General features: G+C 47.6%; 1 protein-coding gene across 1 annotated transcript in view; it reads left to right on the top strand.

The window, feature by feature from the left end:
* Window positions 1-17,411, top strand: part of DLGAP3 (DLG associated protein 3) — a 55,809-nt gene that overhangs the window by 18,474 nt on the left and 19,924 nt on the right. Inside the window, exons 2-5 of the mRNA XM_054571944.1 lie at window positions 1,602-1,684; window positions 3,121-4,278; window positions 8,442-8,647; window positions 8,940-9,012. Coding sequence (XP_054427919.1) covers window positions 3,172-4,278; window positions 8,442-8,647; window positions 8,940-9,012 — 1,386 coding nt within the window. The 5' untranslated portion in view covers window positions 1,602-1,684; window positions 3,121-3,171. The remainder of the gene's footprint in view (window positions 1-1,601; window positions 1,685-3,120; window positions 4,279-8,441; window positions 8,648-8,939; window positions 9,013-17,411) is intronic.

Here is a 17,411-nt window from a genome sequence, read left to right as displayed (position 1 = left end):
AGGTGGGAAGAGGAGGACCACACCATGGATGAAGAACCAGACTCTCCAAGATTCTTTCTAAAGGAAGGAGATGCTGCCAGGTGCTTTTCCAATACCGGCTTGCGATACTATCTTGGTCTGAAGTCACCTCTGCTTTCCCAGAGATGGGAAACAGAGGAGAATTGTCACCTAGAGCCAGGCAGTTGGTATCTATGAGGTCACCCAGTTTCCCTCCAGGCAAGAAAACCAATGGCTTCTCCAGCCCAAGCCACAGGGTGGACAGAGTGGGGTGTGTCTCACCCTCTCCTTTGTGGAAGATTCCCAGGAGACTCCACAATCTCCTTCACTGTCTCATCCCTTGGGGTCAGGAAGTTCTTCCTGATGTCTGACTGCATCTCTCCCACTACTATTAATCATGCCTGCAAAGCTGGCTCTTCTTCCTGATATCCCTGTGTCTAATAATGGCATCATTAGTCTTCCAGTCACGGCTGTTGCAAATGTTAGAGTTGTCTTCCTTTCTGACTCTCTCTCTCTCCTACCTCTTGACAGTATTTGCCAAACCCTAAACGTCTGCTGGAACTCTCCTACTCCACCCCTCAGAATTCCTTGTTTGCCCACCTTTTCTGCCTTTGTGGCTGCTGTTTCCACCACTGGGAATTCTGTCTCTCCCACTGCGTTTGTCCATGGGACACACAGCCATCTTGTTCCCGTCTCAAACATACTCTACTTTGGGAAGTCTTCCTCAGTTTCCCTCTATTACATCTGGTCTTGCTCTCATCTGACTTAACCTAACATCTTGGTACCTCTTTCCAATGCATTCACTTATTCATCTACTTAGTGAACATTTATTAAGGGTCTGCTTTGGGCAAATCCCTGGGTTAGGTGCTGGAGATTCAGAGATAAATAAATAGGATTTGGTTCCTACCCTGCAGAAGACCACATTCTACTTGGGAAGACAGAAACTGAAGCAGACGATTTCAGTGCAGTATGATAGCTACTTTCATGGGGAACCCAGGGTGTTATAAAAGCCCAATAGAGAGGCATAACCCAGAATAAGAGTACAGAAAGTCTTTGAGGGAAGGTGGGGCTTAATATGAGCAAGTGGGAAAGGGAAAGAGTTGGGGGAGGGAGGTGGATGAAAGGAGATTCTAGGAGGAGGGACCAGTTTGTATAAAAATACAGGGACCTAAAATAACCCTGTTATGTAAGAGGTTGTTCCCGGTTAGACTATAAGCCCCTCGATGACAGGGATCACACTTATATCTCCTCTACACACTTCTCACTCAGAGTCTTGTTTATGGTAGCCGCTGAACCAATTTTTGTGGAACAGAATCGTATTTGAGGGCAATGAAAATGCAGTGGCTCAGCACCATAGACAGATCTCTAAGACACCTGCGCTTGGAGGTAGTCCAACCTGTACGCTCATTTCCATGTATTTGCATAATGAAGCCAACCTCATTTCCCTGGGGGTCCAAAGGCTCTGCATCATGGGGAATACAGTCAGTCCTCGTCTGGGGGTGGGGGTGGGAAGCGAACCAGTCAAGGCCAGAGGCTGGTTCTCTGAAGACTCTGGGGGAATCTCTCCCCTTTGCGCCCTTCACCAGTCTTTTCTTTCCCATCAGGAGCCAGTGGTCCTGAGCCTTCTGAAGTTAGGAATCTGCCTGGTGGTGGCGATCCTGATACCAAGGATGGGACGTCCAGGATGGTGAGTGATAAGAGTCTGGGAGATGGGATTAGATTGAGGTTCTATAATCAGAGAAACTTGGGTTTGAATCTTGATTTAAAGTGACTCACCCACTTACTGGCTTTGTGACTGCACCTTTTGAGCTCAGTGTTCTCCTGGGTAAATGTGGATAATATCTACACACAGCATATCAGTGGGATTAGGGAATATTAGTTATGCGCAGTACCTGGGACATAGCAAGGGCTTGGGGAATGGGAGGTGAGCTGTGAGCAGGGTCTGGAGGAAGCCTGAAACATGGTGGGCATTGGGAGGTGGTAGAAGGGAGCAAGGGAGGATGAGTCTTGAAGGGGTTGCTGTCTGGAGCCTTTGAGGCTGTTATCCCCTCCTAGTCAGCAGATGGCCCAGGAGCCTGGTCTGGGATGAGGGAGGGCGCCGTCTGCCAGCCTCTCAGTCCCTGTTCCTCCTGCTGTCACCCCCTCCTGCCATAGCTCCTGTCCTGGCAGCTCTGGAGTCCTGATTGGAGGCAGTTCTTGCTGAGAGCTGACCTCTCTGTCCTGTAGCCTTGGCAAGCCTGGGATGGGGGCCAGGGGCACTGCTTCCAGCGTTTTCTCTCCATCACCTCCCAGCCCTGCAAGCCCGCTGTTCCTGGGAGGGGGGACTCCTGGGTTCCAGTCCCAGTTTAGGATTCAGATGCCGCCTTGTACATTCCTCTCATTTGTGGTTTCTCTTCCCTTCATGATTCCCTCTAGTGGAATGGGGGTGGCAGGTGGGAGTGAAAGGCAAAAGGGGAAATTTCACTGGGGGGTATTTGAAACCCGGAAGAGGAAAGGAATCATCTCACGTTATTTCTTCTTACCTCAGTCCTGGCAGGGAGGGAGAATGAGCCTGCAGCCAGATGGAAGGAACAGGGTGTGGAAGAAAAGGGAGGGGTTTTCCTGCTTAATCAAGCTAGATACAGAGACTTGGGTCTGTGTTCCCTTTGGTTATTGCTGCTGGGAGCTGTGACCCTGAGGCCTGGCTCGTCACCGCAGTGCCAGAGGGTAGGGATAGGTCAGAGGTGTGGCTCTGGATCAATTTGCCTAAAGTCTGCTTGTTAAAAGCCAGTTCACCTAATGACTGGTTTCTCTGAATATTTTGTACATCTGTGTGGGTACCCTTTTATTTTTGATAACCCTGGGATTTAAAAAAACACATTTGGCTGAGGGCATTTCCTCTTGTGAATAAGTATCAAATTTGCAGCATTTGATGAATGATGGTATTATGTTTGCCCTTGTGAGTGTCTTTGTCTAGTATGACTCTTTTAAGGACTTTAAGCCCATTGGTAGAAAGACAGTACAATTAATCACCATAAATTGATACGCATTACCTAAAAGGATACCAGAATACCTAATAAAAGATAGTTTTAGGTAAAGCGGCCTATTGTTCAATCTGAATCCCTTTTCTCCCTGTTTCCCTAGGAGGTTCCTGGGGCCTGGCCCCCAACACTATGAAGAGCCCTTGCTGAGGCCATGAGGGGTTACCATGGCGACCGAGGCAGCCATCCCCGCCCAGCCCGCTTTGCTGACCAACAGCATATGGACGTGGGCCCAGCTGCCAGGGCCCCGTACCTGCTGGGCTCCGGGGAGGCCTTCTCCACCGAGCCCCGCTTCTGTGCCCCGAGAGCTGGCCTGGGACATCTTTCTCCCGAAGGGCCTCTGAGCCTGAGTGAGGGGCCATCGGTAGGCCCCGAGGGAGGGCCAGGGGGGACTGGAGTTGGGGTGGGTAGCAGCACCTTCCCCAGGATGTACCCCGGCCAGGGCCCCTTCGACACCTGTGAAGACTGCGTGGGCCACCCACAGGGCAAGGGTGCCCCCCGCCTGCCTCCTACACTCCTGGACCAGTTTGAAAAGCAGCTGCCAGTTCAACAGGATGGCTTCCACACACTACCGTACCAGCGAGGTCCAGCAGGAGCAGGGCCTGGGCCAGGGCCGGGGTCTGGCTCTGCCCCGGAGGCCCGCAGTGAGAGCCCCAGCCGCATCCGGCATCTGGTTCACTCTGTGCAGAAGCTCTTCGCCAAGTCCCACTCTCTGGAGGCCCCAGGGAAGCGGGACTACAATGGGCCCAAGGCTGACGGAAGAGGTGGCTCCGGGGGAGACAGCTACTCTGGCCCGGGCTCTGGAGGACCCCACACCTCCCACCACCACCACCACCACCACCACCACCACCACCACCAGTCCCGGCACGGCAAGAGGAGCAAGAGCAAGGACCGCAAGGGGGACGGGCGGCACCGGGCCAAGGCCGCGGGCTGGTGGAGCTCGGATGACAACTTGGACAGTGATAGCGGCTTCCTGGCGGGTGGGCGGCCTCCTGGGGAGCCAGGTGGCCCCTTCTGCTTGGAGGCTCCAGATGGGTCCTACCGGGACTTGAGCTTCAAGGGGCGCTCGGGTGGGTCAGAAGGCCGCTGTCTTGCCTGCACTGGCATGTCCATGTCACTGGATGGACAATCGGTCAAGCGAAGTGCCTGGCATACCATGATGGTCGGCCAGGGCCGGGATGGCTACCCAGGGGCCGGGCCAGGCAAGGGGCTCCTGGGTCCAGAGGCCAAGGCCAAAACCAGGACTTATCACTATCTGCAGGTGAGGCTTTGGTGGGGGTGGGGAACACGGTCGTCAGCCCCCATAGCGTCGTCACCCAGTAAGCTGTGGGAAGGGTCAGATGGGAGCCCGCTGTCGCCGTGATAGAGGGTCTGGACGCAGGGAGGTTCTGCCCTGCCTTATTCTGTAAGACCGTGAGCCCCTTTTGGGAACTCAGTTTCCCCATTTGTGCAACAAAGGGGCCCTTCTGTTCTCACGTGTGCGTCAGTGCCAGGAAAACTCCCCCCTTGACTGACTGTTTTGGAGAAGCTGTGCTGGCCTCTGTCTTGTGAGGCTGGAGGCAGAATGAGGGTGAGGGCAGGCCGTGGACAGGACAGTGTGGGGCTCCATGGTTGTGGCTTCCCTTGAGGCTGGAGGTCAGCACTTGGAAAGCAGCTCTCTTGCCCCCAGGCCTTCTCCAGGCCTCTTTTCTTCTCAAATCTGGGTGGTCCAGATACTGCTGGAATACGAAGGTCAGCTCCAGGACTTGCCTCTGCTGAGGTTTGTCATTCTGGGTGCCTGTGGTAGGACACCCATGAGGTTATGGAAGAGCCCTGGAGCCTGTCCCGTGGGTTCTTCAAGGCTGGGTGGGGGTCACGCTGAAGTCTGAGCCAGGACGGGGCCTCTGGGATTGGATGGTGCAGCTGGCATGCTGTCCCCAACCTGTCTCACTGTGTCCATGGTCTCTGCAGATGAGACTAGACGCTGCGACTCCTCCTCTTGGAGCCTGCCTTCATCCATCCCACCTGCCCATGCTCCGTCTTCTTACTGAGATGGGGCCAGGGGCCCACTGCGCCACTACCCTTCCTCTTCTCTGCCTCAGGCATCCCGCCCACACCCCCTGAGATGTTTTCTTGAGCCTTCTCATAGTTTCAGGAGGACAACTCAATACAAATTCTAGAAGTCTCGCAGATTTAGGGTTATCCCCCAAACCCACATTCCACATAGTTAATCCACAGTCATCCGTTGATGATGACTGGCCACAGTCATTCAGTGAGTGTTTCCTGGGTGCTGTGGATACAAAGACGAAGACCCAGATGCTGCTTGTGAGGAGCTCAGTTTAGAGGTGGGACAGGTAAAGGAGCAGATAGAATTCAGTGCGATAAGGCTGTGACAGGAGAGAGCGGTGGGCACCATGGGGGCAGAGAGGAGGTGTCTCACCTACCCTGGGGTGATAGTGGCCAGAGCAGCTTTGGGAAGAATGTCCCCTGAACTGAATCTCAGTGCGGAAGTAGATTAAGGATTAAGAGCGCTAGGGAGTGGATTAAGGATTAAGAGCACTAGAAAGAAGCCACAGCATGTTCAAAGGTGTGGGAATTGAGCTCGCATATGTCTTGGGTGTCCCTGGTCTTACTGGTGAGTTGTTCACATGTGTAGACTCTCCTGGTGGGGACCTCGCGAAAGCTCAAGGGAACAAATGGGTCACAGTGGAAGCAGGAAGGGGTGGGAGACAGAATGGGAGGTTGGAGACTGCTAGGATTCAGGACTGCGGGTCTGGCCTTGGATTGCTTCCTCCATGGATAGAGAGGTTCTCTAAGTTGGCAATTGAAGGGTCCAAAAAGAAGGGCTAAGGAGGGAGGACTGACCCTTCTCCCATAACCGAGCCCTGGTCATTTCTGGAGACTCGCTGCCACTCCGCTGCTCCCTGCTGCTACTCCAGGGCCGAGCGGTGACCTCCCTGGGGGCTTCCTCGTTAATATGCACCTCACAATGTCCTGCAGAGGAGCCAGGAGCTCCGCAGTGGCTACAGAGTGGGAACCCTGCAGTGTGGCAGAGTGCGCCTCGGCTGTCCCATTGGCCAGCCTGCCTCTCTCTGCCTGCCTGTGGCTCCTCTCTGTGGAGCAGGGAAGGGAAATGATCCATCAGGGTCTAGGGTTCTAGAGCATCTTAAGACTGGGGGGCTTTGAACCCATTTGGGGGAGAACAGAGGGATTCAGGGACCTTCCAGACAGCCTGGTGCTCCCCCGGCACAAAAACAAAGCAGGGGAAGCAGACCCCATCAGACTAGGTGTTGCTGGGTCCTCAAACCATTTATGGAGACTGTTCTCACTGGACCCCAGCTCTCCCTCAGGCCTGTGTGTCCCTGTGAGTTCCTTCATGGGGCCCCATCTGCATCCCTGGGTCCCTGTGTGCACATCATCTCTGTCTCCTTACCTAGTCTCATCCCCAGAGTCTCTTTCTCTCCCCTGAACTCTGACCCTCTCAGACCTTCCATCCCACCCCAATTTAACCTATTGTTTAATAACAGGTGTTTTAAATCTTCCCTCCCTGCCCCAGACCCCTCCCCTGCACCTTTATTTACAGTGTAAGCTAACAATCACGGACTCCCTCACTTTTCTGTCAGCCCCACCTATAGACTCACATAGACCCCCAGCCACCCTCACGCCCTTCCTTCTTGGCTCCAGAGACACCAGGACCACACATCCCAGCCTGATGCCTGTAACATGGCTTTACCCTGTCTCCCCAGGATCCTCTACCACTGAACTGTCTGTACTCCTCCCTCCCCACATCTAAAGACTGTTTTAACTGGCTCTTTTCCTCATCCTGAAAACATGCCCAGGTCTCTCATCCTAGAAAAACAATCTTTCCTTAACCCTATTCCCCCTTCCATCTCCTATCTTCCCTTCATAACCAAGTTCTTAGACTAGGGACACCACTTCTTCTGTTCCTTTCGTTCTGCCCTTTACTACAGTCTGACTTCCACACCCCATGCTCTAAAATGTCCCGGCAGTGGTCTCTTGAGAGCCTTCCTTGAAAGGTACCCTTTGAAGCTTGGAATAATAATAGTTGGCATTTATTGAGCACTTACTATGTGCTGGCACGCTATAGTGGCACACTTATCCTGCCCACCAACCCTGGGATGTAGGCATAATTATCATTATCAATTCACAGATGAGGAAACTTGAGGCTTAGAGAGTAATCGGTTTTGTTTAAGTTCACCTCGTTAGCAAGTGATGGGGCCAGAATTTGAACATAGATCTAACTCCTGAGCTTGAATTACTAACCTCTGAACACACTTGACATTTGACATTATCAACTCCTTTTATTCTGGAAATGTCTCCAGTTTCCATGACATGTCATTCTCCTGACTTCCCTCCTACCCTTCTGCCCACTCCTTTGCAGGTGACCTCAAAGGCTCCTCTTCCTTTCTTTGCAGTCCCTTTTTAAATGTCAGTAGATCCCTCCCCAGTTCTCCCCCCCGCCCGCCACCCCCGGGGGCTCTTTCATTCAGTCCTATGGATTCAGCTGCCGCCCATGACTCCCACGTGTCTGCCTCCAGCCCAGCTCTCTCCATGGAACTGCAGAACCAAGCATCTAACCACCTGCTCGACAGTCCTCTGCCAAACTCAAGATGCTCAACCCTGAGCCCATCACCTCCCCCCGCCGGCCCGCCCCAAACCTGTTTCTCCGGGATTCTGTAGCTCAGTGAGCGAGAGCACCGCCCTCCAGGTCCTCGCCAGCAGCCTCCCAGTCATCCTCGACTCCCCGCCCCCGCACCCCCCACATCTAATCAGGCTCTCTGATGCTCCTTAACACCTCTCATTTCCATCTTCTCTTCCTCCTCATTGTCATTGTCTTAATTTAGGCCTCATCATCTCTTGCCTGGATAACAGCATCAGCCTCCTAATTGGTTTCTCTCCCGCCACTTGAGCCTCGCCCTCCGCAATCCAACCCCTGTTTGGGCTGTTGGGATGCTCTTTCTGAAACACAAACCTGGTGTCACTCCCCTGATTAAAACCCTCTATGGCTCCTCACAGCAGAAAGGCAGGAGAGATGGAGGTTTGGGGCTAGAAGCAGGTTATGAGGATGAAGGACAAGGAAAGGTGACAGGCGACTGAGGTCAGGTGATACTTTGCTGTTGGGGGTGGGTTGACGGGTCACCTTGGCCTCTGATCTTCAACCTTTTGGCACCTAGCACATCACTGCCTACCCAGGCTCTGTAGGTGTCCCTCAGATGAGTGGCAAAATGTTCCTGCAGGATGGTGAGGCGTCTCCTGTAGGGAGGAGATGGCCGGAGACCTGTCTCCTGCTCTGGGTCTGTAGGCTCCTGAGCCTGGCCGGCCCAGGTCCGAGTGGAGCCGCTCTCACTGGGAGTGGGGAAGAGGGTCCTGGCCTGCAGATGCAGTAGGGATGTTTCTGAGAGACAGAGGCCCCTGTCCCTGCAGGTGCCGCAAGATGACTGGGGGGGTTACCCAACCGGGGGCAAGGATGGGGAGATCCCCTGCCGCAGGATGCGGAGCGGCAGCTACATAAAAGCCATGGGGGATGAGGAGAGCGGAGACTCAGACGGCAGCCCCAAGACATCTCCCAAAGCGGTGGCTCGGCGCTTCACCTCCCGCCGCTCCTCCAGTGTGGACCAGGCCCGGATCAAGTAAGGAGTGGGAGGGCCTGGGTGGCGGGGAGGGCAGGGGGAACAGGAAGCAGATACTGGGTCCCAGCAGGAGATGTGTGTGGAGTGAGTACCAGTCTGGTCCCTCCTTCAGGCTCAGTTGGGCCGTTGGGATAGCCTCTGGGAGCCTCTTTGGGAGGATCCCTTTACCCAGGAGTCTTCTGTGGCATATCTGTCTGGGGGTCTCTGAGGGATAGGACCTGCTTGGGGCCCCGGGGCTCTCATTCCCTTCCCCTGACCCCCATTCTGAATCTGGAATTTTGACCTTTCCCAGCTGCTGCGTCCCACCCCGGATCCATCCCCGGAGCTCCATCCCTGGCTACAGCCGGTCCCTCACCACCGGACAGGTAGGGAGAGGCCCAGCCTGCCTGAAGGAAAGGGCGGGAAGGGGATTGGGTCCCATGCTTGGCCTAGACCTTGACATCAAGGGTCTGGTTAGGCAGAGAGCATAGGCCTGATTCTGGGGCGCTAGAAAGGCTGCCCTGGGACTCCTGGACCTGATTTGGACAGGGAATCTCAGGGTCACATCCTTAAAAACCAAGTGTCCTCAAAGCGACGAGCCTGTAAGGGCAACCTTAGTCCTCTCAGGTTCCCCAGCCCGTCCTGGCCTGATTGCTCCCAGCGCTTCTGATGCAAAAGGCAGGATCGGTTGCACAGGAGGGCAGACGGCTGTGGTCGCAGATGAGCTGCGCCTGAGGTCTTTGCCCACCACCTCAACCTGTGGGACCACCAGCAAGATGTCTCTCAGCGCCCCTGTTTTCTCATCTTTAAAATGACAAGTAGCAGTGATACTTATCTCACAGGGGTTTTGTGATCATTCAGTGAGAAAATGTACGCGAACACAAGGTAGATGGTCCCAAATTGGTATTTTACCATTGTGAGTTCCATATCTAAGTGTAGACTTTCCCTTAACCGAAGGGAAGCAGGCAGTTTAGTAATTAAATGGATGAGATGGGTTTAAATTCCAGCTCAGCTCCTTACCAGCTGAGTGACCAGGGGCAAGTTACTTGACTTTTTGAGCCCCTATTTAAAAATAGGCTTCATAATAGTGTTCTTGGCACATAGCCAGCAGTCCGTAAAGGTTGGTTAGTTTTTACTGTTTGCTGGGGGAAAAAAGCCACGCAAAAACCAATGCAAAAGGCTGTCTGCGTTGGCTCCTATCCTTTGCTGCTGCAGTCTCTCAGCATTTCTTTGCTACATTTCCTGAATCTGGGAATCTGATTGGCAGAGTTATCTTTTCACATCAGACCAGCCTCTGTTGCTAAACCCACTAGTGAATAGGCAGTTCTTGTTTTACCTGACCAGTCAGCGGCATCCGGCACAGGCGATGAAACTTTCCTTCCTGAAACACCCTACTCAGTTGGCTTGGAGGACCCCACATCTTTTAGGTTCTAGATTCTGCCTCTGATTATTTATCCTGTCTGTGCCTGCATCTCTCCAGGATCTGAACACTGAAGCTTCTCAGGGCTTAGTTCCTGGACTTCTGGCTACACTTACTTCTTGGGTGAGCTCATCTCATCCAGGCTCATGACTTTGATTATTTTGAGAGTCTGATGAGTCCCAAATGTCTATGTGTGGCTCACACCCTCCCGTAAATGCCAGGCATGCTTATCTAATGGTATATTAAAATATCACTTAGATGTTTATTAGGCATCTCAAACTTAAGATGTCTAAAACTAAACTGCTGTTACCCTTTCCCCCAGGTTCCCTGCTCCATCGATGTCTCCTCCATTTTGGGTAACGGCAACTTTCTCTTTCCAGGAGCTCTGGTCTAAGAGCTTTTGTCAGTCTTGGCTTCCTTCTCTTTCCCATCCCACATTGATCCTTCAGCAAATCCTGCTGGTCCTGCCTTCAAAGCATAGCCAGGCTCCCGCCGGTCCTCAGTACCTCCCCTGCCACCATGTTCTTTTGTCTGGACTGTTGCACTGCCTTCTAGTTGGTCTCCTGCGCTTGTCCTCGTTCGCTTCATTCTCTCCCAATATAGTCAGAGGGACCACTTAAATACAGAATGCTGTTCGCTCAAAACCCTCAGCTTACTGAGAGGAATAGTCAAGGACTTTACTGTGACGTATAAGGCCCTGCGTAATCTGGCTCTTGCTACCCTGAGTTCCTCTCCTCACACTGCTCCCTCCCGTCATCCGCCCCAGCCACGCTGGCCCCCTTGCCGCCTCAGGGACAGGGCAGGCGTGCCCCAGTCTTAGGGCCTCTGCATTTGCTGCTCCCTCCGCCTAGATCTCTCCTTCCCAGACACTCCCATGGATCACTCCCTCAGTTCTTTCGAGTCTTTTCCCAAATATTGTAAAATGTAAATTTTAGTCCTTCCCATCCCAACGTTCCCTATTTCTCCTCTCTGTTTCCTCCTCTTCCTCCTCCCCTCCTCCTCCTTTTCCACTTTGGGTATACATTACATATTTCTCCTGGGAGGTATAGCTTATAATCTTTGCTTTATAGAAGATGAAGCAGGTTTAACACACTAGAGATGTCATCCTGTTATCTATAATAATGTTTTTTGCCCCTAAGTCTATGTTTTTGTTTAGTATTTCCTCAGAACATCTTTTTCCATCTTTCAAAAGCATTTTGTCCTCTTAGGTTTTATGTATATCTTTTGTAGATAGCTTATAGCTAGATTTTTAAATATGCATTCCAACAAGTCCTTGACAGTTTAGTACATTTATATTTATTGTGATTTACTAATATAGTTAGATTTATTTCTGACATCCTACCTTTTATATGTCCTGCCTTCTGGGTGATGCTTCTTTATGGCCTTCTTTTGGGTCAATTGAGTTTTCTTCATTTTTCTTCCCACCAAATATCACACTGGCTTGGCAGTTATTATTCTGTTTTTATCCTTTATGGTTACTCTTACAATTTTAATGTGTATATTTGAGTTAGCAAAGTCTGAGGTTGACAATTTAGTCTACCCTTCTCCTGAACAATGGAAAGACCTTCGGATGCTTTAATTTTGATCTCCTCTTCCCTTTTTACACTGCTTGTCCCCAGTATTTTAGTTCCATATTCTTTTTACCACTCCAAATTAGTCTTTATTGTTGTTGTCACATTTTATGCTATTAGTAGTTGACTATATGTACTTATATCTTTACATCCCCCCACTACATCTTCTTACACGTCATTTCTTCCTTCTAAAGTCCATTCTTTGTAATTTTTCAGTGAATGCTAAATAGTAAACTAAACATAATCTAGTTTATTATAGAATTCTGGATCTACATTTATTTTTCTCTCAGTGTTTTGATGATATTCTTTTGTCGTCTGTCTTCTGTTGTTGCTGTTGAGAAGTCTACCATTAATAAAATTGCCTTTGTAGGTAATTTTTATTTCTCTCTGATTGCTGTTAAGATTTTGTCTTTGATTTTGGTATTCTGAAGTTTCATTGTGATATGTGTATCTGTGTTCTCTGAGTCTGAGGATTCGTGTCTTTCATTAAATCTGGAAAATTTTCTCATGGTTACTCTTTCTTCATCCTTTTTTCTGATACATCTTTCTTCATCCTTTTACTTTCATCCTATTTGCTTTTATATTCAATCTGACAGTCCCAGCCTTTTTAATAGGCATGTCTTATCCATTCACATATAATGTGCTTATTGATATAACTGAATTGCGTTGTGTAATTTTTGTTCCTTTGTTCTTTCTTTACTACATTCTTTTGCATTAAATAAAAAAATACTTTTAGTATAATATTTTAATTTCTTTATTGTTAATTCTTTTTACAATATTATTAAAATTTTTAGCGGTTGTCCTGGGAATTACAATGTGTACCTTAACTTATAAAAATCTAATTAATTCTTATAAAATATAGAAGGATTCTTTCAATATATTTTCTTCATCTCTCCCCTTTTTGTGCTGTTATTGTTATACACACTATCTGTATATATGTGAGAAACCCAGCAATTATTGTAAACCAATGATATTATAAATTACCTTATACAATCTTATTTCTTTTAAAGAAGTGAGGAAAATATATTTATAGAGTCTTTTATATGTATTCACATATATACCATTTCTGGTGCTCTTTATAGAAATCAGATTTTAAGTTACTTATGGGTGTTCCTTCCTTTTAGCCTGAAGAACTTCCATTAGTACTACTTGTAAAATAGGTCTGTGGCCAAAAAATTCTTCAGTCTACATTTATTTGAAAATATATTTTTACTTCCTTTTTTAATTGTTAAAAAAAATTGAAGATGTTTTTTGTTTTTTTAGAGAGAGGGGAAGGAAGGGAGAGAGAGGGAGAGAAACATCAATGTGTGGTTGCCTCTTGTACACCCCCAACTGGAGGACCTGGCCCACAACCCAGGCATGTACCCTGACCAAGTATCAAACCCATGACTTCTCAGTTCACAGGCGAGTATTCAACCCACTGACCCACACAGCCAGGGCCATTTTTACTTCATCTTTGAAAGAGAGTCTGTTGGTTATAGGATTTCTGGTTGAGAGCTTTTTCTTTCAGCACTTTGTACCATTCTAGTGTCTTTAGAGGTCATTGATTCTGATTAAAAAACAAACAAACCAGTTGTTAATCATATTGTTGTTTCCTGTATGTGATGGATTGTTTTCCCTCTTGCTGCTACTAATGCCTTTGACTTTCAACATTTTGACTGTAATGTGTCTGGATATAGATCTCTTTATGGTTAACTAATTTGGGGTTCATTGAGCCTCTTTCATCTGTAGATTAATGTTTTTCATCAAATTTGGAAAGTGTTTGGCCATTATTTCTTGAAATATTTTTCCTTCCCCTTTCTCTCTCTTTTCTGAAATTCCTATTACATGTATACTGGTATACTTGATATTGTCCCATAGGTCTCTCAGGCTCTAGTCTTCCAGTCTTTTTTCTTCCACTTCTAGTCTTTTTTCCTTTCATTCTTCATACTGGGTAATTCATATTGATCTAGCTTCAAGTTTACTGATCATTGCTTATTCCGAGCTTTTCTAGTGAATGTTTTTTCCAGTTACTGTACTTTTCAGCTTCTGAATTTTCATTTGGGTCTTTTTTAAAAAATGACTTCTATCTTTTTGTTATGATTTTCTATTATGTCATTGTTGCAATACTTTTCTTTAAATCTTCAAACATGATTTCCTTTACTTTTTTGAACATATTTATAATAACTGCTTTGTAGTCTTTGATAAATCAAACATTTGGGAACATTTGCATTTTCTTATTTATTTGAATGTATCACAACTTTTTGTTGAATACTGAACATTTTTAGCTAATATATGATAGCAGCTCTGGATTCTTACTTTACTTCTTGAAGGTTGTTATTGTTTTATTTATTTGTTACTCTCAGGACTAAATCTGTAAAATCCATCTTTCTTTCCAAATGCAAACTCTTGTTTTTATTTTTAGGCCTGTTTTTTAGGGATTGCTCCCATGTCTGCATAGCTTACTGTTCAGCCATAGATTGGTGAGAGGTTATATTCAAAATCCACAAGCCAATAAGACATTTTTTCTCAGCTTTTGGCTTGATGTGTGGGCTCAGGAGTACAACCTTCAGGCTGTTTTCAGACCTGCCCTAACTTTTACTTTTCACCAGGCTCTCTTGTGTTTCCTCCATACATGCGCACAGGCTTCATTGGCACAGGACCTCTCTGGCTTCTGTTGTGCATGCACCCAGCCTCTAGTTAACCCAGGATATGTGAAGAGCTTATAAAACTGCTAATGGCTGTCTTACTCCCCTGGAACTCCCCCATTAAATCTCTGGTTAGTCTGCCAGTCCATAGCTTGCCCCAAACAGTGTCAAAACCTCAGCCTCTCAGTGCTGCTGGCTCTTTCTCTTTTTGACACTCTAACTGATGAAGCTCCAAATTAAGTGAGGCCCTTTTACCATAGGCAGTGTAGCAGCTGGTTTTCACCACCTGCCCCACCCTGTTAAGCTATTGGGAGCTTAGGTATTGAGAGCAGCCCCAGGCAAACATACCACAGACTCCTGCTGTTCTTACCCAAAGTTCAGTAATTTTCACTAATAAATTTTTTGATTGATTTTCAGCGTGATTAAATAGCTACTTTTGACAGTGTTGTCCAGCTTTATAGTTGTCTTGGTGGGATAGGATTTGGTGTCATCCTTTCTTTGTTATGCTTAAGTTGGAAGTATAGAAATTTTTCAACTGCCATCATTATCTCTTCAAATGGTGCCTCTTCCACATTCTATCTAGTCTCTTCTCTGAAACTCCTATTACTTGTATGTAGGACCTTCTTTTTCTTTCCTCCATGTATTTTAACCTCTCCATGTGTTCCATCTCTTTGTCTTTGTGCTCTTTTCTGGTTAGTTTCTCAGATGTATCTTCTGGTTCACTAATTTTTTCTTCAGTTGTGTCTCATCTACTGTTATCTCACTGTGTTTTTAATTTCACTGACTTTCTTTTCAGTTCTTAATCTGATTTTGTTTTTGAAATCTTTATAGTCTTTTTCAAAACTTTTATTCTCTTCTTACATTTTCAGTTCTATCTTTTGATTTAGAAATTTTAAACATAGTTGGAAAGCTAATCTGTTTTAGCTAAGATAACACAAGCTGCTATGACAGGTGAACCTTAAATTCTCAATGGCTTAACTCAGTAACAGTTTAGTTCTTGTTTATGTCATAGTTTGTATTAGTTATATATTACTACATAATAAATTACCCCAAACATTTTATCTTAGAATAACAAATCTTTATTGTCTCACAGTTTCTGTGGGTCAGAAATCTGAGCACAGCCTAGCTGGGTGGCACCTGGATCAGTGTCTCACAAGACTTCAGCCAAGGTGTTAGCCAGGGCTGCGGTCATCTCAAGGCTTGACTGGAGGAAGGTCTGCTTCCCTGCTAACTCACAGGGTTGTCCACAGGCCTCAGGTCCTTGCTGGCTGTTGGCCAGGGGTATCAGTTTCTTGACGTGTGGGACTTACCATAGGGCTACTCACAACTTAACAGCCTACTTCCCCCGGAGCAAAGGCTCTGAGAGAGGGTGAAAGAAGATATCTAACATGAAAGCCACACCCTTTCTGTAATCAAATATCAGAAGTGACAGTCCATTGTATCCGCCGTATTCTATTAATTAGAAGTGGACCAATTAGTCCACACTCAATGGGAGTGGACTGCACAAAGGTGTGAATGCCAGGAGCTGGAAGTCATTAGGGGCCATGTTAGAGATTGTCTATCTCTCAGTTTAATATTAGCTAACTTTCAATGGAGTTTTATCAATGAGAATCCTGGGCAGCCTGGTTTAGGAGTAGGTTCCCAGGAAATATTTTGGAATCACTTCTATTAGACTATTCTTGGCTGGGACCATTTTATGTTAATTTTTAATTTAGGTGGATCTGGCCTATACAAGACCATGCAGACACAGAATCCTATGTCTGTGTGAATATTAGCTTGCGGTTACAAATTCCTAGAAGATTTGTTTCCTTTTTCTTCCCCGCAGTGCCTAGACTATAGGCTAGCTTCCTTATCATCAGTGTGTCTAACAATATTTTTTCCTAGTCTACGTCTTCATCAAAGGTTTCCACTTTCTTACTTTTATGCTAGTTCTGCGCTTCATTCCAATTCTGTGCTTTATGTAGGCCCAAAGCCTCACAGCTGCCCCCAAGTGGGTGTTAAAACCCAAGCCCTTTGGTTGCTGAGACCAGCAACCCCTCCCCTCACCTTCCACCTCCACTGGGCTGTTGGAAGCATTGGCTCACATAGTTAATATTCTGATTTCTCAGTCTCCTCTTTGCTTTTGTCCTCTGGGGACTTATCTTGCTTTCTTGTGAGCTCGGCTATGCATATAAATCAACGATTGTTATATTTCATCCAGTGTTTTAGAGTGTTTTGAAATGGGAGGGTTTTTTAAGGTTATCTAAACTAAATGAAATATATAAAGTATATGGCATGTTGCCTAGCCCCCAACTGGACCCACCAATTCTATCATGGACAATTTTCAATTAGTCCCAAACGAAGTATTTTCTTTTAAATACCTCACACCCTTGGAAATACGTATTGGTTCTGAGTCTGGTTTGGAAAAAGGCTTTTATTTCCTGAGAGGATTCTTTTGACTTTGACTGTCCTGAGGGTGGGAGCTGGGGGAGCGGGGTGGAAGGCAGTCCAGGAATAATAGAAGAATTCCCAGGATAATGTTACCATGTCATAATCACAAGCCAGCAAAGACCAACTCAGATGCAATGTTCCTCTGCGAGTCTATATGATTCTGTATTTCCCTTGGGTCCTAGTCTCTTGTTGAAACTCCAGAAGCTTCTCTTGGCCTGTAGAGAGGGGAGGTATGTGACCCCAGGGAGCTTCTCACCCCACCCCCTTCTCTGCCTCTTGTAGAGTTAGTTGTGAGGATAGCATATGGTTAGGATTTCAAGAGCTTCATAACCCCTGAGAAAAAGAGGTCTCTGAGAGGCATTTTCACTGTGATTTAGGAACCTCTTGCTACTATTAATAGTAGTTGATGTTCATTGAACATCTGCTATATGCCAGATAGCATGCCTAGTGCTTTGCACACAGAAAAGGGCTCGAGGTACAGAGATAAGCTGCAGAGTGAGAGTCCTTCCGTCCCTGGTGCCCTGACGTGAGAATGCTCTCTGCTGGGGTTAGGTCAGCCCTCCTGTGTTCCATAGGGGACCCTCTGGGCCGGACTGGTTCTGGAGGGGGGTATCCTGAGCTTGGCCTAGAAGTAGCAGGAGTTAGATCAGCACCTTAGCTTCAGGAACTACCCTGCCACTGCTGGTCCTTGATACCCCAGAGGTCCACAGATAGGAAGCTGAGAGGGAGACTCACAG

Source organism: Pteronotus mesoamericanus, unplaced genomic scaffold (genome assembly GCF_021234165.1).
Source record: "Pteronotus mesoamericanus isolate MK-2021 breed Mesoamerican mustached bat unplaced genomic scaffold, CSHL_Meso_final contig_221, whole genome shotgun sequence".
Lineage (NCBI taxonomy): Eukaryota > Metazoa > Chordata > Mammalia > Chiroptera > Mormoopidae > Pteronotus > Pteronotus mesoamericanus.
This window is presented reverse-complemented; position numbering and strand designations above follow the sequence as displayed.